Raw genomic sequence first — 21564 nt, forward strand, 5'->3', positions numbered from 1 at the left:
GAAAATAAAAAACAACGGAGCAGTGTCGGTCATACACCGACCGTTGTCATAGAGACAGGATGGACGTGCAGCGCTTTTCTGCCCAGACAAAACGCTAGGTGGACACACAGGGCCTAGCTCTACAGTAGTTGTGCTTCTGAGATATGGGTTGAATGGCAACAAATGTCAATTCTCGATTTTCCTGAAGTAGCAGTGTGGAGAAAAAAATGTATGTCAGCAGGCTATTTTTGCTAACTATGAATATAAGAGCTAAATCCTAGCTAATCTTAAACGAGTGTATGCCAGCATTCCTTTAGCCAAAGGGAAAAAGACACAAAAATGGAAACGCACTACAGCAGTTTGGGGTTGTCTGTTATGTTTATATAAAAACAATGACTAAAGGGAAGGAATGTGTCCATGGAATATTTCCCATCGTCCTTTTCAGTCCTCTGAAAAGCTACAACAAACTAGCTTAGACAAGCTCTTAAATAACTGCAAACACTTTTAGCCATTCCAAAGATTATTAAGGCTTTAACGACCAATTAGCACTGAATTCAGCCTGTCGAACAATAATCATGTTTATATGTTGTAAATGTTTAGAGATCATGAGTATTTTCCTTCCCCCTGCTACAGTAATGTCTGTTTTGCTCTTTGATGCAAAAAAAACAAATGTATGTATTTTGTCCTTTTGTGTTTACAAGATGGTAACTATTTTTCTAGGGGGAAGGGGAAAAGTCCCATTTTGCACATGAGTCTTGTAATTGTTTCTAGGCGTGTTTGTTCTGATAGAATTAGATCGACAGAGGGTTAAAACTTAAGATGGCAAACATCTTTGAATCACGGTCAGAATTGCAAATAGATACAAGACAAAATAATGGCATTTAAACTCTCTGGCACATTAATCGACTAACGACAAAACATATAGCTTACAGAAATGCACGGTTGTATTTATATCAGTAGACCCTCCTGACTCCATAAAATGATTATATACCTCAAAATACAGAGATGAAAGTTTCTGTATCTGAATGACAAATGTATAGGCCCAGAGTAAATCCAAAAAGCAGAGAGGTTTGTGTTTTATTTGATCCCCTGATTGTATTTTTTAATAGTTTATGTAAAAAAAGAATCTTGTTTGTACCCATCATCATTTATCTTTTTTTTGTGGTTGAAAATAAGCATGTGGCAAACGGACAAAAATCATTCTTCCTTTGATTCGAGCAGTCAAAGATGTATTTTGATTCTCTGCACATTTTCTCTCTTGCATGATTCATCTGCTCTCATTTTGGAGCTGCTGCAAAGCATCTCTGTAAATGACTGATGTCAGCTCAGCAGCTCTGTCTGTAGTTTTTCTTTGGTGTGACGTGTTCACACTTTGAGACAAAAAGCAATGCGTTCTTCATTCAATTTTTTTTCCTAATGCTGTTTTCTGAGTTTATTAATTTTCCACCTTTCAGTCTTGTAATGACGAAACGCTTTTCTAGCCATGCATCAAAATCACTTCAAAGTCGAGTTATCCATTATCAGTATAGGCCTAGAAGCAGAGGGAAGTATTTAGGATTTATCACACTTGTTTGCAGGTTTTAACATTTGAAATGATTTGTCTAAAAAAACAATAATAACTGAGCTTTAACTTTTTTTAAATGCTGTAAGGTAACATTATATATAGATTAATATGGTTGCCAGGTTACTGAGATAATAGCGTTAAATTTACAATCAATGTGGTGTTTACTTTAAAAAAAAACATTTTACCACGAGGGCTGAACAAAGTCGATTACTAAAAAAAGGAAAGAAACTAGAGAGTATTTTTGAGAGTGTGTGTACAACGTTTTGGACCTGTAACAGCGTTTATTTTTTTTATTTGCATTTATGAGGTTTAAGTTCTGATTGCAACATGTATTCCTCAGAGCTTTTGCTATCTAGAAAAAGGTAACTGAATGTCTTTTAATACTGATGAAGCAGAACTGCTGATGTTATATGGACATGGAAATAGAGGGTTTGTTTTCTGTTGGTCGGTGTCCCATGTCTGCTGCCGTTACTAATGGTCAGATTTCTGTTTGGCCTAATGCACGTATTTAACTGCCCAATAAAACACTAGCAATGTGTGACCTCTACCTCACAACTGTTTGTGGTTATTTATTTACATTGAAGGGCCGGGCGACAATATCCTGCTTCTCCTGTGTGAGCATGCTGATGCAACCCGCCCTCAATCTTGCACTGCACAGGCCCATCAGTGCCACATTACCCACTTCTACCACCTGCTTTATTCCCGTCTATGGACACGTCATCCATTTAGCAGGAATAATAGACACAAATAAACCAATCTTAGTCACACAATTTTTCTTTAAATAGAGGTTTCCTTGTTTAGCTGCTTGTAGAGGATTGCTTTCAGGTTTCTAAAATCAAGAATGTAAGGAGGGATATACAAACACTCAACAATACCATTTGTTTATTTACATTGGATCCACATTAGTTGTTAACCGCAGTAACAACTATTCTTCCTGGGGTCCATGCTCGCTGACAGGTTTTTTAACAATACTCCACTCCCCATTACTAACAACAACTTTGTCGTGCTACTCTAGGTCACTGACCTATTTCCCCACCATGCCTCATGTGGGGCTGCCTCTTTGTTTTCATGTTACAGCGTGCTCACACAGTATGGATTAACTTGAGCAAATCCAAAAATAAAGTTTGCCTTGCTCTTTGTTTACATTATGAATAATTGATGTGGGGTTGTTTACTGGAAAAAACCCTCACTGCACAATTCTTAATTAGTTATATAACTCTAATGAGAGGATGGATTGAGTGTTTTTTATATTTTTAGAGCCAAAACAAACACTTAGCACCACTTTTCTCCCCCACTTGTGTCCTTGCATGTTATTTCCCTGCTCCAGTCCAAGATAGATACACATGATGTAATTTCTGTACCAGAGATGTGACGTCAGATCACCCCACTCGGATCCTGAGCTTCCCATTGGACCATTTCACTGGTTCTACAGGAGGAGCCGCCGCTTCGAGTCAACCGAACTTGGTTTTCACAAGCACACACCCACTAGGCTCTCATAGGCTGTTGGGGGCAAGCCCACAAAAAAACACATCCATGCTGTTTCACCCATAGACTTTATTATTTACAGTCTATGTGGTTTCACCAAAAAACAGTTTGGTTACATATAATCCTGATAAAGATGTTTGTACTAGATTGTAATGAACACAGACTAATTGTATATTATGTGAGAAACGATAAACATATTTAACACAGGGTTTGATTATGTTAGTATAATTTTCAGATGGATCCCTTTAGGTAATTTTGAAGAGATGTTTCACTTTTAGGTATTCACCAAATGTAATTTTCTCTGTTTATTTCCATTTTAGTAAATAATGGTATATGCTCCACACCTCTTCAGTCAAATAATCAAAACAACCCTGAGGAGCACTGCGACGTGGGAATCCAGTGCAAACGCGCTGATTGGCTGCCTCGCCTGTCAATCAACAGCATAGGCTAGGAGGGTTCGTGAAAGCACGTTTGTGCTGAATGAGCTCCGGTGTTTGGCTCGGCTTCACAAGTTTCCCCTGGACGATCATGGGGGCAGGAGTGTGTAGTTAATTGACACAATCAATAGAAAGTTTCCGCTCACTTTGCGCGTGTTTCGGCTTCACCTGGACTCGTTTTGTCAAATGTAGGAGCGCAGGAGGTTTTGAGGTTTCTTACCCCTGAAGAGCGACTGATCAGAAGTCTCACATTGGAAAGCCAGACACAACAGTAAAGATGAACAGCCTGTCTTTTGACGATCCTTCGCTGGATACTCTGGATCCAACGTTGTCGCTCAATGATCCCAGCGACATCGACACGGTGCTCTTAAGCGACATTGATGGTAAGACAACTTTAGCATAACAGTTGCTGCTAGCTAATCCGGTGTTAGGTCGAGATGTGCTACCTTGTCAAAAATGCTAACATAGCGTAAAACTATAGCAGATCTGTATCTGTAGCCCTATCAGAGATCTGTATCTGTGACCCTTATCACAGTATGAGGAGCAAGTGTTGGTGCTGCTATGTTATTGAAGATGTCAGAGGAAGCGTATCTCTATTCTCAATTATCCCAATATGATAATGCTCTCAGCACATAATCACTTTAAAACAACACTGCTCGCTGCATATGCACAGCCAAGAATCTGAAGCATGTTTTGATACTCTAAAAAAACTGCATTTCATATTTTAGAGGTAGCATTTCTGGATGGAGGAAAAGCCCCTGTACTGCACTTAGCCGCTTGGCATCATCTTAATGGGTAGCACTATTCGACAGAACACCTGTTCTGTTTATTGCTTGCTATACAGCTAAACATGATTACATGTGACTCCTACATGCAATGTATGTGTTTAACTCGTCATTTTAACTTGCTTGTTGTGCTACACACCTAATGTCGGTGTTAAACATTGTAAATACCAATTAAAAGCACCATAAAAGAGTTTTAGCTTTAGCCTAACATATGCTTTCATTAGCCACCGTTAGCCAACCATCAGGCTAGCTACAATGCTTTGGGGTTTTGCTTAAGTGATGAATGTTTGTCTCATAAGGCGTTTTCTGTGATTTCTTTCACTATCGGAGCCGGCTGTCATAATCTTACTGCACAGTAACGACTAGCCGATTACTGCAGCGGGTTAGTGAAGCTAACTGAAGCTAACTGATGCTAACTGATGCTAACTGATGCTAAAGGGTCGTGAGCACCCCGCCCCCCCAGTCTGCTCCATCAGGAGGTTACTGCCGTTCATTCCTCCTTGTTGAGTTCACTGATGCTCACTGAATTAACCCATATTATTTACACGTTTTTGTCAAGAGTATAAAAAGTCGTGTTGTCACTTCCAGTCATGTCAGGTTTAAGTTGTAAACACGAGTATTTTTTTTCTCACACCTTTTACCATCTAACGTGCAAAAATTGCGTTTTCCAATTTACGAATGCAAAAATTTCACCCATGGGGATCAATAAAGTTTATCTTATCTTTATCTTTACTCTTATTCTATCAGTCACATTTTCTTCAGACGTTCAGAGATGCATATAAATGATAACATGGTAAGGCTTAACAGAGGTGTCATATTTCTACTTAAGATACTCCAGTAACATCCACATGTTGGTAGTAGTCGAGGTGTATTTATTAAAGCGTCACTGTGTGTACTGCTGATGGTCATGGATGGATATCCTGCAGCCACTTTCCAAATTTTGACCGACAGTAACCCTGGGTGTTGCTGCTCGATAGTAACCTCATGCGCAGTCACAGACAGACTCTCTCTCTTCGTGTCTTGGGCTGATCGGCATAGCAAGTCTCAGAGAAGCGCTCTGATTGGTCCAAAGCGATCACCTCATACAAAACACTGGATTACAAATCCGGGCTGCTGCGTTTGTCTGCAGACACAAAATTCACTCAAAATGTCAGTGTTTTTTTTTACAATATGTAGCAGGTGAAGTCCAAAGAAAAGACAGTGTAATTATTGTGAATGCGGCATCTTTATTGAGGAGCTTGTAACGGTGCCTGTGAGTAAAGTGAAAGCACATTGCTGTCACATGAGCATCCTCTGAATGTATCCACCACAGTAATTAATATGGAAAAAGTCAATTTAGGAACATTTCAGATTTATAAAAAAATAGTAAATACTTGCATATTTAAGTAAATTTTATGGCATAATACTTTGGTCAAAGTACACTGGACTTTGACTAATAGCTCTATGATTACTTTTGATGTATTTGTTATATGGTTGAGATTAAACAATCTCTTTGCCAAGAATGTCCTCACCAAGACAGATAACAAAGTTTCAAACCACAAGCAGCCATGCATACAATCATAATAAAATGCATGAAATAATAAGTATATCTGCATATATTTCTCAAAATCATTCCACAATTGAAAAATATATGGGTGGTAGGAAATCTCCAGCAAAATAAATAAATGACAATAAATATAAATAGCCAGGGTCGACCAACATTACATTTAAAGTGTACAGCTTATGTTTACCTCTGGTGCTTGGTGGGTTTGCACTTTTTCTTCAGCATGCAGTGAAAGTGTAAATACATTTAATTAAGATAATTATCCAATTTAAGTCTCTGAGCTGCCCCAACATTTGTTTGTTAAATTGTTAGTGCTCTCTCTGCACTTACTTACAACATAACATTGCTCATGTGGGTTTGATGCTTGGCTTACTAGAGAAGGTGAAATGAATAAGCTACACTGACGACCAAATACTTAAATAAATTAGGAAGTGGTTCTAGTTTTTTTTTCCATATTCAGACCTAACTGATGATAAATAGTTTTCCTGTGTTTGTGCTCCAGAGTGATCTTTCTGTCCTTGTATGTAGCTGTGAGTGATGCTGATTTCTCCCCCTCTTCAGACATGCTACAGCTCATCAACAACCAGGACATGGAGTTCGGAGGGCTGTTTGATAACCCTCCGTACACAGCGCCAGCTCCCAACCGAGAGCTTCCTGGTTTGACCCAGTCCATCGCCACGGCGCCCCCTCCGAGCACCACTACCACACCCCCACCTCCCTCTTCCATCCTAAGCAGCAGCCCCCACCTGGATGCACTTCTTGGCCCTCCCATCACCCGCAGTTCATCCACCCCAGACAAGACCTTCCAGCCCCCCACATTCCAGCAGTCCCCCCTGGCCCAGGTGCCCATCGCAACCCAGAGGCAGCAGCCGTCCCCCCCGCAGCAGGTTTTGACCATGCAGCAGGCCAAGGTGGAGCAGCCCAAACCTATCCTCAGCCCGCCTGCCCCAGCCCAGGCACCTTCACCGCACGGCTCACCTGTATCAAACCTAGCTTTCACCTCAACGCAGCAGGCTCTGTTCACCTCGCCGACACCACAGACTCCGCCACAGACACAACCACAGCTTCAGACTCAGACTCAGCCCCAACAGACCCGGACCATCTACAGCAGCCAGAACAGCTTCACAGGTAAGAACTCTTTAGTGGTGATGAGGGATCAAATTAACACCTCTAATGGATTCAATACATTAAGATAGATATTCAATGTTTGCTGGTTTTTAAGACAATCTTCAACTCTTTAGAGGTACATGTTCCAAGTTAAAGGCTTTGGTCTATGATAGTTTCTTGTCTTTGAATTCCTCCCACTGGATCAATTTGATATCCATAATAAATCCTGGGCTTGGAGCGCCGGTAGCCAGCATGGAGGCTGTGGTCCTCCATGCGGACGGCCCGGTCTCAAATCGAGCCTGTAGCACCTTTCCCAAATGTCATTCCTCACTCTCTCTCTCTCCCTGATTTCTGACCCTATCCACTGTCCTATCTATAAAATAAAGGCATCACTATCCCCCAAATAAACTTAACAAAAAATATATATATCCTGGGCTTCTATTGAAGGTTTTTTGTGAGTATAGCTGTAAAGGGAGACAAAACGTCAATGTGGCAATTTTCAAGCCGATGGAGGCCGTGTAGTGTTTATTGTTTTGTCAATGTTAATTCATCAGTGTTTGTTACAACATTAAAATCAACAGCTGGCACACAGTAAACGGTGTAAAAATGAGGAGAAAGATAGCATTCCTTCCATTTACAAAGCAAATCTCTGGGGGTTGTAAATGGCATTGAAAATTCAAGCATCGGTAAAGTCATGTCACAAATGTACAGAACGTTAACTTTAATATTTACATCCACTTCCTGTATTTATTTTTGCTAAATGTTGACCATTTTAAGGTGTTACAGCTTCATTCACTTTGAATGAATAACACCGTTAGGGTCTGTAAAGTTTAGTGGTCCTCATGCAGGTGTTGGGACCATCTTTGTGTTGGTCTGATTTGGGAATCCTCCACTAATCTAACCTCTGTGCGTGGGAAAGGAAGGCGGTTCTTCACGTGCGTTACATTCACTAAGTTAGGACACTCGGTTACTCAACCTCAGCTGATGTCATATTCAAGTCCTCCTAATCTGATAGACTTTGCTCGGCGGTGTGGTAAGGAAGTGCTTCGTCTGGATGCTCATTGTTTATTAATAACATACAGGACATTGAACTTTACGTCTGAGGGGTCTTACATTTTTATTACTCTTTGCACTCACTGACCCGGGTGCTGGTAGGTCATTGGAGTGGAGCTGATAAGGAACAAACTGTGACACACTGAATGTTGCTATCACTTTCTTCTAATGAGACAGTCTGCATGTCAACTATTGGCCTACAAACCCAGAGATAGTGACCAGTTCAGCAGAAGACACCAGTGCTCCAAGAGTTTCCCACACACTTTTATTTTAACCAGTACACCAATGATCATTTTGGACATTGATGATGAACCATAATAATTAATTAACCATGATGATGTTTTGTGTTAGTTTGACTAATTCAGGCTTCATCAAAACGCTGGTAATAAGAAGCTTTGCCAGAATAAATGCTGATAAGATGACACTTAATAGCTCACTGATTTAACTGATAATCTAACATTAATGACTGTTTTAACTGAACTGTTATTAACTTTAGGTCATGAACTGTTTTACACTGAAAGGAGCACAGAACAGATAACATCACTACATCACACATTTCAGGTTATTTATATATTTAGTATTTGAATGTCTTATTTTCACTTAATGTCATGTTTCTTCATTTCTTTTGGACCTTTTTTTTGGAACATATTTTCATGTTTATCTTCTCTGTGATTGTTTTAATTGTTGTTTTTAAAGATTTATTTTGGGCTTTTTTCCTTTATGGGCTAGGACAGTGGAAAGATTAGGGAAATCGGGAGAGAGAGAAGGAGAATGACATGCAGGAAATGAGTTATAAGGTCGAACTGTCAATAACTAAACGATGAGATTGGATTGTTAAAAATGTGTGTTATTGAAAATGATCAACATTTTTATCAACCTTATTTTCAAACAAATAACACTTGTGGTTTTTTTCCCGGCGTGGATATCACAGACGTTTTTGAAATGTTCAAACTGTGTAGAAAGAGAATCATTTCTATCTGCATGAAAAATGTCATCCTAACTCGCTCTGATTGTTGGGTGAAAGTAATCATCGTGCTCTGACTTTGTTTGTTTCATACCACTGTTCATGCTTGAATTAAAAATCTTCTCTGTGACTCTTTTTCCAGTCGCCAGCAGTGTGAGCCAACCCGCTGCCAGCTTGTCATCCTCGCCTCCAAGTGTTCAGCCGGTGACCATCCAGACTCATCTCCAGGCGCTGACCACCGCCTCTCCTCTCCTGACCACGACAGTGAGCTCGTCGGCTCAAGCCATCGCGCCGCACGTTCAGCAAGTCCCTGTGAGTGTGTTTGACCGGCCTCTGTGAAGTAGATTCAATAAGTGTTATGAAGCGATCCTAACTGTGTTTGTGTACCTGTGTGTTGTTTTCTCAGGTGCTGCTGCAGCCACAGTTCATCAAGGCCGAGTCTCTGCTGCTGACCACTCTGAAGCATGACCCGTGCATCGTCACCACCATGGCCTCGCCCACATCCCTCGCCACCACCAACCCAGTACAGAGCACCTCGCTGCAGGTCGGTTCATACAACACATTTCTGAAGTTTATCCAGCTCTGAGCCTTCAGGTCCTTCTGTGCTTTATTCTTAGGAAGCAGGGGCAGCATCTTTAATTGCCTTTTGTTTCTTGTTCTGTTCTAGCTCGGGGGGAACAACATCTGTTCAGATATTGTGACAGCATGCCACACTGATTTTTACACATGAATGTACACAGACGAGGAGAAACCAGGCAAAGGAGAGATTTATATTTATAAGCTAACCGATGTGATCGTTTAGGGACGTACAGAGACGGCATCTGAGCAGCACAAAGATTACAGGGCTGAACGAAATAGCCAGGACCCGTTTTACAACCTAAAGAATAATCCCTCTGTACTTTTCTACACTGGTCTGGTAAATTCATAAATAACAATCACTGTAATCACAAAAATGGCCAAGTGTAGAGTTTTCTTACATCAAGGAAGGGCCTCAGATTGATCAAAAAACTAATTTAGAGCCAATGTGAGCATGTTTTTTAAAATCATCTTCGACACTTTAGTCTATCAGCTAAAGGGAGTGTTGAGACCGGGTGATCAAAAACTGTGACTTTATGAAGATTGTCAGAAGAGATAAGTCGTGCTTTCTGTTGGTAACTGTCTTCCCTTCTTTTCTTTTTCCTCACATGTGCTCTCTTTTTTTCTTTCCCTCCTCAGGCCTTTATGGGCGGTGGCACCATCCTGACCACAGTTCCTGTCATGGTGGACACCGACAAGCTGCCCATAAACCGCATCGCCATCAGCGGCAAGCCCTTCGGCCAGCCGCACAAGGGGGAGAAACGCACGGCCCACAACGCCATCGAGAAGCGCTACCGATCGTCTATTAATGACAAAATCCTGGAGCTCAAAGACCTGGTGGCTGGAACCGAGGCCAAGGTAGGACAGAGTGACTGATTATTCCAAGTGTGTATGCTTGGTTAAGATTAGTTTGCGTGATTTGTCGATCAGTAAAAACTGTTTGTGATTTCACCTCCTCACAGCTCAACAAGTCTGCAGTTCTGAGGAAGGCCATCGACTACATCCGTTACATTCAGCAGACCAACCAGAAACTCAAGCAGGAGAACATGGCTCTGAAGATGGCAGCACAGAAAAACAGTAAGTGCTTAAAACCCTGCCTCTGGTTTTTATTCCATTACGGCTTCTCTGAGATTTGTTTCAGTTCTGTCAAAGGAAGTCGTTCAGTTGACCTCGTGCGATGAGGTCTTTTGATAGCGGCTGTTATCCTAGAAATGACAGAAGTGAAAAAATGTTCTTCTATTGCCTCTAAGTAAGTGGGATTGAAGGCTGAAGATGTCTTTACCGCCGTACCACTGATTGATCATTTTTCACCGTCTCCCCGCAGAGTCTCTCAAGGACCTGGTTGCCATGGAGGTGGACGAGAAGGCTGACGTGAAAGCCGAGCTGCCCACCCCGCCGGCCTCTGACGTGGGCTCTCCCTCCTCTTTCTCACACTGTGGCAGTGACTCTGAGCCCGACAGTCCAATGGGGGAGGACACAAAGGTAATGGCAGGTTAACATGACTTCAAACTAATGACCAATGATCTTCATCAGAAGACGACTTCACATTTTCATGTAATCCCGGAGTATCAGGGAGTGGTTTGAGGTCAGGCACTGACAAAGAAAAGTAACATTTTTAATAATATGGTATGTTTGAGGGAAATACAACAGTAATAATAATAAGTCTTCTAACAGAAAAAGCAGGAACATAAATGATTCAGAATGTGTCAGAAAAAATAAGCAAGGGGAGTAAAAATGTTGTAAACACATTCCAACAATATTCCCCAGCCTGCTGCTGATTTCCAAACTTTAATTTGGAGACGTCTTGTTTCAGTTTGCGTAAGCTTGGCTTAAAACTAGCAAACTAAGAGTAAAAAATCAACAGTAATTGTTGTAGTAACATAGCTAGAACAGATGCTTTATTTCTCAGTGCAGCAAACACTTTAAGTTCTGCAATTAACCGACCAGTTACCTGACTTTCTTCGGTCTACTTTTAGGGTGCAGCATTAAATTTACGCTACATTTGATACAGGAATTTGAGATTTCTAACTGTCAGTTCTTCCGCTCTGCAGCCGAATGTGGGCATCCTAGACGGCGCGGCAGCAGGAGGCGGTGCTGGCGGGATGTTGGACAGATCCCGCATGGCGTTGTGCGCCTTCACCTTCCTCTTCCTCTCCCTCAATCCTCTCGCTGCACTGCTCTGCTCCTCCGGAAGCAGCTCAGCTGAAAGCGCTGCAGCCGGCGGCGCCACCCATCACGCAGGAAGGAGCGTCCTGGGTGTGGACATCGCAGGTACGGGAGGGGGGGGGTTGTTGTGATAGTTTATGGTGGCTAGTCTTTAAAAATGATATGTAAGAAAATATATAAAAGTGTTCTATTCTAAATGATGAGCTCTGAATCTGTTTTCTGCAGCGGACTCGTTGGGCTGGATGGACTGGATGCTGCCGACTATCCTGGTGTGGCTGCTGAACGGTGTTCTGGTGTCAGGGGTTCTCATCCGACTGTTGGTGTACGGAGAGCCGGTGACCAGACCACACTCTGGATCCTCTGTGTTGTTCTGGAGGCACCGCAAGCAGGCTGACCTCGACCTCGCAAGAGTAAGTGTTTTTTAATGTTTTTAAAGTTAAGAGAGACTTTTGTTCTTTTTTTTTTTTTTTTTTGTGCAACACCAGATTCTGAAAGAGGGATCGATGCATCTTTTATCTCCTCCCTCAGGTGTTTCCTTTGTCTAAAGCTTCATACTCTGGATCTCCTCACATTTCTCTCCTCTTCCCTTCAGGGAGATTTTGCCCAGGCCAGTCAGAACCTGTGGACCTGTCTGAAGGCTCTTGGTCGACCGTTACCCATCTCCCAGTTGGACCTCGCCTGCGCTGCCCTCTGGTCCCTGCTGAGATTCTGCCTCCAGCGTCTGGGTGTGGGCCGCTGGTTGGCTGCCCGGGCTGGAAGGCTGCGATCAGACCGCCCCCTGCAGGAGGACGCCTGCAAGAGCAGCCGTGATGCCGCCCTTGTTTACCACCGCCTGCACCAGCTGCACATGACAGGTCGGTTGGTTTGGAAATTTCTGAAATTAAATCAGTGTGGTAGACTGAACGTTGCAGGCGAGATATTAAAGTGATAGAATCACAGCGGATGAAAGATGTAAGAGTCCGCTTCTGTGGATTTAGGGACAATAAAAGGTTCAGACTAAGGCTGCAAAGTCATTTGACCTGAGTATTTATCAGCAGTAATATTTGCTCACCTTTAGTGATCAGTCTGACTCAGTTCTTCTTCACAGTAATCATTTCCTTGTCTGCTATCTTTGCACACAGGTAAGCTGAACGGTAGCCACCTGTCAGCAGTGCACATGGCTCTGAGTGCCGTGAACCTGGCAGAGTGTGCCGGCTCCTGCCTGCCTGTGGCCTCTCTGGCTGAGGTCTACGTCTCTGCAGCTCTGCGGGTCAAAGCCAGCCTGCCAAGGATCCTGCATTTCACCTCTGTGAGTCCACTTGGTTCACACATGCACAGTTTTCTAACCCAGTATTTTGAATTGTGGAGATTATGATATTGTATTCAGTTGTAGAAGCTGACAGAAAGAAGTGCCGTTAGTTGTTTAGGATTAAAGTGAAACACACAGCTGAACTTCATTCTTCTCCCATATTTAATGAACCTACATTTAACTCCTTAATGACCTCGAGACTTAAAATGAACTGAACTACACGAGGAGTCAAAGTAAAACATCATTAATAAACTAAACACTGTCCGATCTACACAGGACATGCGAGAGAAGAACTAAACTGATTTTGTTCCTGTTTTTGTTTTTTTTCTGATAGCGTGTGTTCCTGAGCAGCGCTCGCCAGGCGTGCCTGTCGTCCAGCGGCAGCGTGCCTCCAGCGATGCAGTGGCTCTGTCACCCACTGGGTCACCGCTTCTTTGTGGACGGTGACTGGGCTATTCGCAGCACTCCTAAAGAAAGCATCTACAGCCAGGCTGGAAACACCGGTAAGGGCAGCAACAGTTACTTTAAAGATTTAAATCCTGCACAAGGCAAAGACCTCTGTATTGTTCCAAACATGTGGTATCAAAAAGTATCAAAACGTTTGACAACCTCAGCACATCTTTAAACAATCTGCATTATTTTTATGAACTATAGTATTGTAACAAAACTACAATTCAGTCATATTATTTTACCAAGACTGCTGGGAGCGAAAGACAGAGAGCGCTGTTTAATTGCACAAATACGTTGGCAAGGTTTCAAGTATTCCTGCAATTCAGCCGCTGTGCAGGAGTTTGACTTCATTTTGTAGTAATTAAAAACAATAAATTATCCAATACTGAGCGCAGAGGAGTTCTATTTCTGTTTCTGTGGTATCTAAACAGGCATCGATATCATTTGATATGCTCTAGAATCGCTTACAACGTTGGTGTCATGACAACCCTTGTACTCGTAAGCTCAGGCAGCTGTCAGTCTGTATGTCTGATGTTAAAGCTTGGTTGTTTCTCTTACAGTGGACCCTCTGGCCCAGGTGACTCAGGCGTTCAGAGAACACCTCCTGGAGAAAGCTTTGTACTGTGTGGCCCAGCCCTGTGGAGAGACGAGCCCCAACCAGGGCGAGGGGTGAGGACACACAAAAAAAAACACACCTACAGAAAAATAGTGTTTTTGATGTAGTTTAGCGTTTAATCCACCTGCTACATCGGCAGGTGTCTCGTTTTTTCAAACCCACTTCGGCTGTTTGACATCCAACCATTTCCAGAGGTCTACTTCTTATTGTTTAAATCCAAGTCATGGATCTTACATAATTATTTAATCATAAAAGAAGAATACAAGTCACCTATCGAGGTAAACTGACAGCCAAGATCATTTACAGCGAATCTGCTCTGAAGCTCCTGCGTTGCTGTGTACCATGACTCAGCAAAAAAGAAACAAAAAGTGCTTACACTTGGACTCTTCTCGTGATGATTTGAATCGCTGGCTTTTATTTTGCAGCTGTTTTAGGTGTTATTGTTTGTCACCATTTTTGGATGAATAGTTTGAGATAAATGGGGAATACAACTAGAATGATATAATTTACAATAGATGATAAAAAGGCATAATTAACTTAAAGATGAAAAAATAACCAAAATAAACCAAAATAACCATCCCCTGTGTGTCTCTCCTCAGGGAGTATGCTGATGCTCTGGAGTACCTCCAGCTGTTGATTAGTGCATCGGACGCTGCAGGTGCCACCTCTCAATCCTTCGCCATCGGCTCCAACATGGCGACTGTGACTGGTAAGTCACCATTGACGCTGTCATTTCCGTCAACAACCCCTTTGCTTTGTGCAGTTTTCTACTTCTTTCCTCCTCCCTGCTTATCTCTTTTTTGAGAGAATTGCATTTCCTCTCCCTGCACCTCTCCTCGTTCCGCAGACTCTGCGATGCCCTAAATGTGTGAGCAGAATGAAAAGCAGCGAGATAAAGTTTATTTTTTACAACATTAAGATCGAGTAGCCTGATTTCCACTTGCTTGACTCCCACCCTCCTGCCACTTCTCCTTTCCTCACTGATCACTGATGTGAGCAGAAGGGGGCGGGGGAGTGGGGGGGAGGGATCCTCTAGATTGCATCATCTATCTTCAGCGCTGTCAAATCAGTGATCACCTTGAGATGAGGGAGGGAGGGAGGGAGGCTGTGCAGAGACTTTAATCTGAGACTTTTCTTGGCAGAGCCTCAGGTTGCTCACAAATCGTTAGAAGTCGGCGTGTGTAAATGTGTGTGTGTGTGTTGCCCAGTGTTAAATGGAGGAGTTTCCCCCTCTTGAGGGACTCTTCAAAATGGCTGCTTCCTCCCAGCGTGTAGTGACCCTGCCAGAGGGGGCAAACAGATTGATACAGAGGTCAATATTCAGACAGCAGCTGTCTTTATCTCTGTGTGTGTGCGTGTGTGTGTGTGCGTGTACTCTAATGCTGGAGAATGGGCAGTGGAGAATTCAATTATTTGCATCCTGTTTTTTTCCCCCTGTCAGGTTGTTGACTGTTTTGTTCCCACTTCCAGGCTGTGACCCTCATTCCAAGTGGTGGTCCTCGGTTGCCGTGGTGATCATCAACTGGCTCCAAGGAGATGATGCTGCTGCAGAGAGATTGTATCCCACCGTTGAGCACCTGCCCCGCAGTCTGCAGAGCGCAGAGTAAGTTAGACACACACACACACACACACACACACACACACACACACACACACACACACACACACACACACACACACACACACACACACACACACACACACGCATATCTCCACTGCTTTAACCTGTGTCCTCTGTCTCCTCTCCTCCTCGCTCCATCAGGAGTCTTCTGCCCAAGGCGTGTCTAAACACATTCAGGGCGGTGCGAGCTCTGCTGTCCAAGCCAGAAAACTGCCAGCAGAGTCTGAGCTACAGCGACAAGGCCAGCACCCTGCTTCGAGACAGCCTCAACCTGGGACCGCACTGCCACAGCTCCAGTTTAGACAAGGTGCACACGCAATCACACACTCGCACCGAGGCACGAGCGTCACGCAGAGGGCACACTGATGTCGAGATCATTTCTATTGATCGCCTGTGACGGCATCTCCTGCATTGACAATACTTCAAAATTCAACGCACATAAGATGCACACAGAGACAGATGTTCCCACTCAAAAAAAGAAAAATCTATAAACACGCGTGCACCTCTCTTACAACACAAAGCCACACACTTTACTACAGACAGCAAACCCCCTGGAGCAACTCCTCTGTGTGATACAGCGTTGTCCTGCCCTCTGGCGCTCGGCAGATGGTGATGCTGGTGGATGAGGCCGCGCGGAGTGTGCGCACCTCTACGGCCAGAGCTGCGGTGCATTGTAGTTGCATTGCATGTGTGTCTGTGCTGAGTGCAATGTACCTGCAGTGCAACACAGAGCTGGCTGCTAACAGCGGAACACACACAGAAACACCACAATAATAACATCAAATCGATGGTTTTTGTTTGTTTATCACACTGATCTTGCACTTATTTTATATCAGTTTTTATGTCAGAATCTGGTCAAAGGAGTTCTGATATTTCAGAGTTTCTCATTTCCTTAAAAACAACAATAAATGCTCGTTCTCATCCTGTGCTCAGGACCATTTCACTGTGTTTATGTTTGAACGTCTTCATATCGGCTACTGTAAGCACAGACTTGTATTCTTATACTCTCGTTTGTCTCTAGGTAGTCCAGTTGCTCTTGTGCGACCTCCTGTTGGTCATGAGGACCAACGTGTGGCGCCTGCAGCAGCAGCAAGGGACCGGTCCTGCAGGGTCGGGGTCGGGGTCAGTGGGCACCAGCGGTCCTGCAGGGCTCCACCAGGCCTCGCCACCAGAGCTGCAGGGCTTTCAGCAAGATCTCAGCTCACTACGCAAGCTGGCGCACAGCTTCAGGCCTGCAATGAGAAGAGTACGTACAGTTACTACTTTCTACCTGCTTATCATCATTATAGCCCAAACACAACCTTTGTTAGGCTTATTGTGAACGAGCAGTTTAGGGGTTTATCGTCCTGCTGATCATAAATTGATTATTTATATTGCACAAGTCTTGCAATAGTTGCTCCATATATTCAAGGATCAGGCCTCTTAACATAGAAAAGTTTGTTTTTTGTAGGTGTCATATGTTATAGAAAATATTAAAAAAGGCGATGTCTTATTTTGAAACCCTTGAGACTGTACTTCCTCTCATTCAGACATCTTAACACAACATGAACACTCTTTGACTTAATACCTCACTTTAAAGTTCAGATGCAATCAACATATATTTAAACTCTTTTAGTTTTGTAGCTAAGATATTGTTGAGTTTGTAATTTCCTGAAAAATATTAAAAAAGTAGATTTCTCGTTATGCACTCAGGGGTATTCCTACTTTTATATCCATGAAACACATCCAAGTTTTTTGGGTCTAATTAAATGCTATTTTCATCTCTTTAGTCATCTCCACATAGGTAAACGTAACAGCGAGCAAAGGACCTGAGAGCCAGCAAGCCATCACAAGCTCATTCTTGCTAACCCTTATAATTTCCTTTCTTTTGATTAAATTATGACAGCAGATGGCAGAGTCAAGATGGAAACATATTCTAGTGATATTGGCCGCTCCAAATGCCAATCAATGTCAACTTGCTGTTTTCAAAATGTGGAATCAAATCACACTTAGCAATAGGGTTGTCACTTTACCAGAACTTTAATACGATTCAGGTAAAAATAAAAAAAAATATTAAAGCAGCGGCAACAAGCATAAAAGTCCTAGGCCCCTGTTATTGGGTCATTTGTTGTTTTTAATCACCAAAAACTGCAGGCAAACTCCTGCACACTTTCTTAATTGCACAAATGTCTCGGCAAAGTTTCAGTTCCAGAACTATTGATGTTCCTGATTACAGAAATGTGTTCGTCTTAAAATGTGGTTTGAAAAGGAATCAAACACTTTGTCGACCTTATTCGACGAGCTGCTTCATGGGACTGTAAATAAGATTTAAAAAATCTCACGCAGCGTCATTAAAGGTGCCTAAAAATCCTCATAAGTCTTCATGTAAAAATGTTCGCTGCTGTGTAAGAAGGTGCTGCAAATACCTGGAATGGAAAAAAAATGGCAGCACCCAGCATTCACAAATACAAATGCATCCTGTGCACATATTTGCAGGCAGTCCACGGTACAGTTCTCTGAGGAAATTAGCTGAGAGGGGTTGCAACACGTACACAAACAGAAACACGCACGCACACACCCCTGAGGCAAATGTTTAGCAGCGCTGTTCACAACGATTCAAAGTATCTCTGAGGTAGAGCTGAACACTCTGTATGACTCATCATCACTGACTCCCCTCCCTCTGCTCCCTCCCTCCCCCACCCCTCGTCTTCCTCCAGTTGTTCCTTCATGAAGCTACAGCCAGGCTGATGGCGGGGGCCAGCCCCACCCGCACCCATCAGCTCCTAGATCGCTCGCTGCGACGCAGAGCGACGCCCGGAGCCAAGACAGGTTCGTGGACTTCTTTCTTTTTTTTTTAAATCCACTGTTAATCACTGTTTTTATGAGCGCAATATCAAACTGTTATTAAGGAGCAAAACAATAACTTCTCTTGTGGATGCTTTTTTTTCTCTGAGCATCGTTTTCTGAATTTGTGCCTTTTTTCAACTTTTTAAATAAAAGTTGCAGAGAGCTGAGCGACGCTGAATTGCTGTAATCAGAGACTCTAATCAGCTTCTCGTCTATTTCGCCCAATTGTTCACCGCACTAAATCCCTTCAGTAATTAAACCAGAAGCTGCTGAAGTCTGATCGACTGTCGGTGGCTGGCGGCATCAAAAGCTCACAATGGTAACAAGATTGTTGTTTATGTTTTTTTGTGTGTGTGTGTGCGCAGAGGAGTGCGAGACGCGGCCCGGCCAGCGGGAGCAGGCGGAGGCTGTCATGCTGGCGTGCCGCTACCTTCCTCCCTCCTTCCTGTCGGCTCCAGGCCAAAGGGTGGGCATGCTGGCCGACGCGGCCCGCACGCTGGAGAAGCTGGGAGACAAGAGGACCCTTCACGACTGCCAGCAGATGATCATCAAGCTGGGCAGCGGCACCACCGTCACCAACAGCTAGAGGGAGGGGGAGCAGGGGGGAGGGGCAGCAAGCCATGCATGGACGCTGTGTGTGGGAACATCTTTGACAAAGAAAAAAAGACACCGAAAAGAAACCCCTGCAGCCACACAACCACACAGTCTCTTGTATTTATGGTGTGCACCTATTGAACAGATTCATTCAACTTCATGTTTTCATATTGAACTGTCAGGAATTTTCTTGATGGATTGTCCCTCCCACCACTCCCATCACCCTAAACCCCACATCAGGAGGCACTTGTAGAGTTCACACTCTTGTTGCTGTGGATTTTTTTACCAGAGTTTAAGAAGCATTTGTCCTCTTACCCGAGCTGAACCGCCAATTGAGAAAGCATTGCAGTGCCACAATTTGCCCACAAAGAGGAGCCATCACAGTTCAGTGTGAATGATGTGTGTGTGTGTGTGTGTGTGTGTTTGTGTGTTTGTGTGTTTGTGTGTTTGTGTGTGTGTGTGTGAGAAATGACAAAGAAATCTTTGCCCTGCATTTATTAAACAAACTCCCACCCCTGATCTTTTCAACATGGATGCACCTTCTTCAGGCCGAGTGCTCAGTGGGTTGGGTGTGTCGGGCTGCTCTGATTGGCTGCAGTGTGAGACGACCAAATTCGGATTCGGACCGACCTTGAGCTTGTCCAGTGGGAAGCCGCTCTCTGCAGGTTGTTGAAAGTGTGCGACAGTTGATTAGAATCATGTTTCAGTGATCATCTGAGGCGAGGCGAGCCCCTGCACAAGCTCTGTGACTTTTCTGCACTAGCCCTGCGAGGCTGATTTCAATGAGATGAGAAAAAAAAATATGGCTTTATGAGGTTACTTTCATAGACGTCCTTTTTCTTTTCTTCTTTTTTCTTTTTTGTTGCCGTGTACATATTTAAAAAAAGGTATTTATAATCTGTATGAACTTTAATTGAGCAGTATTTTGCATAAGCAGAGTGTGTTTCCCTTGAATATGTTTTATTTGGTAGCTTTCAGCCAGGCCTAAGTAGTAGTTACTGCACTGTATCGCCATGGCAATAAGTGTCAAACAGAGACAGTATGATGTTGTCGACCTCTTGCACTGTTGCACATAAGTAACTACGTCATTGTGAGGAATTGGCAGAGTTCAATTTTGGCATAAAAAAATGAAGATAATTTTTGTCGCTTTTTTTTCAACGACTTTCATACTGTAAGTCATACGACCGATTTGAAAGTAATTGACTGTGATTCTTTCCAAAGAGGACCTGCAGTGAATTCCAGTGTTTTCTGTGTAGCTCCAACATAACGAGCTGTACTCGCTCTTTCAGTCATTATACTTTCATGTTCCTACAGAAACACCATTTATGGACTTTTAGAGAACTGTAAGACATTTAAAAAAAAAAAAAAAAAAAAAAAAACATTGTCCAGCATGTGTTTCTGTCCAAGGACCAGTACATTTTTATAGTGTGTCACTAATGTGAAAGACTGAAAGTCATCGGAGTGAAGTGAATGAGATGCACCCGTGTCTAAAGGTATTATTCATGTGTCCTTTTAACCAACATCTTTTCATCTCTTCCCTTTTTCTTTACTTTCAACCTTTTATGATGTAAATATTAAAGCATTTTGTAAAGACGAATATTCTGTTCCCTGTTGTTCTTCCTCTGTTTTTAAAAAAAATATATATATTTTTTTAAATACAGCATAACGAGAAAAGATGCTGACAGTCCCCCTCCACTTGGCTTCAAATTATGCAAGTAGGTCATGTGTTAGTTTAGTTTAAAGTGGGACGAAACTTTTGCTAAATGTTCTGAGGATTTCTATTTTGGGGGTAAAAGCTGAAGTAACTTAATTTCTCCTGCGTGTTCCCAGTTATTTCCTTTAAAGCTGTAAATTAAAGTCAGGGTTGGTAATTTTCTCCAGATAAACTTTTTAAGATTTTGTTTGAAATTGTCTTTAGGTCCTGACAGAAATGAATAACTCTCGTGCTCTGAAACAGGAACCAAGATAATCCGTCATCTGTAGCAGTTGTGAGAATGTAAAAACTTTGACCAATGTCTGCCACGAGGTACCAATCTGATGAACCAATCACAGCCTCCCCGTCTCCCTGCTCGTTCTCTACCTCATGCATGCACGAGCCCACACTCAAAGCGCGTCACCGATGACGGAGTTTATACTGTGAGTTTGTCGTTTGATTTTGTGAGTAGTAAAACAGTCACGTTTAAAAAAATATATATATATATAAAAATAATGATCAATTTTAGTGTTCACTTAACACCGAAAGATTCGACAATCGTGCATGTAAGTGAGGGAGCACAGAGGGGAGGGGGCGGGTGTTGATGGAGCACTGAGGGAATGCTACTTTCAAAATCATGCTAGTTTTCAAAAAGAATTAACAACCCTGCCTTTAAATACCAAATTCATTGACAAACATTTAAGTTTATTCCAGGTGGTGACCGACCTGAACATTACAGATGTGAGTACATCAGTCTGACCTGGATTGGTAAAAAGGTAAGACAAACCAGATAATTATGGACAATTCTGCTGTACTT

The 21564-nt window shown here is 42.8% G+C and overlaps 1 protein-coding gene across 1 annotated transcript; it reads left to right on the forward strand.

Annotated features, from left to right (window-relative positions):
• The first annotated feature begins 3346 nt into the window (after positions 1-3346).
• On the forward strand, positions 3347-20651 carry srebf1 (sterol regulatory element binding transcription factor 1). The gene is made up of 19 exons (XM_061065400.1): positions 3347-3848; positions 6355-6921; positions 9060-9229; positions 9324-9461; positions 10133-10351; positions 10456-10570; positions 10818-10975; positions 11545-11764; positions 11885-12069; positions 12252-12513; positions 12781-12947; positions 13282-13450; positions 13958-14066; positions 14613-14722; positions 15484-15616; positions 15776-15941; positions 16656-16880; positions 18331-18442; positions 18826-20651. The coding sequence occupies exons 1-19, from the start codon at positions 3743-3745 to the stop codon at positions 19044-19046; spliced, it is 3552 nt and encodes a 1183-aa protein (XP_060921383.1). The 5' UTR covers positions 3347-3742; the 3' UTR covers positions 19047-20651.
• The last annotated feature ends 913 nt before the right edge of the window (positions 20652-21564 follow it).

The sequence above is a fragment of the Labrus mixtus genome, chromosome 20, assembly GCF_963584025.1.
Source record: "Labrus mixtus chromosome 20, fLabMix1.1, whole genome shotgun sequence".
Classification (NCBI taxonomy): Eukaryota; Metazoa; Chordata; class Actinopteri; order Labriformes; family Labridae; genus Labrus; species Labrus mixtus.

Bases quoted from the DNA above. Each gene is read 5' to 3' on its own strand.
- srebf1 (XM_061065400.1), top strand. From the start codon at position 3,743: ATGAACAGCCTGTCTTTTGACGATCCTTCGCTGGATACTCTGGATCCA. The intron at 9,230-9,323 runs GTGAGTGTGTTT...TTGTTTTCTCAG, and splicing joins CGCACGTTCAGCAAGTCCCT to GTGCTGCTGCAGCCACAGTT. The intron at 15,617-15,775 runs GTAAGTTAGACA...TCGCTCCATCAG, and splicing joins CGCAGTCTGCAGAGCGCAGA to GAGTCTTCTGCCCAAGGCGT.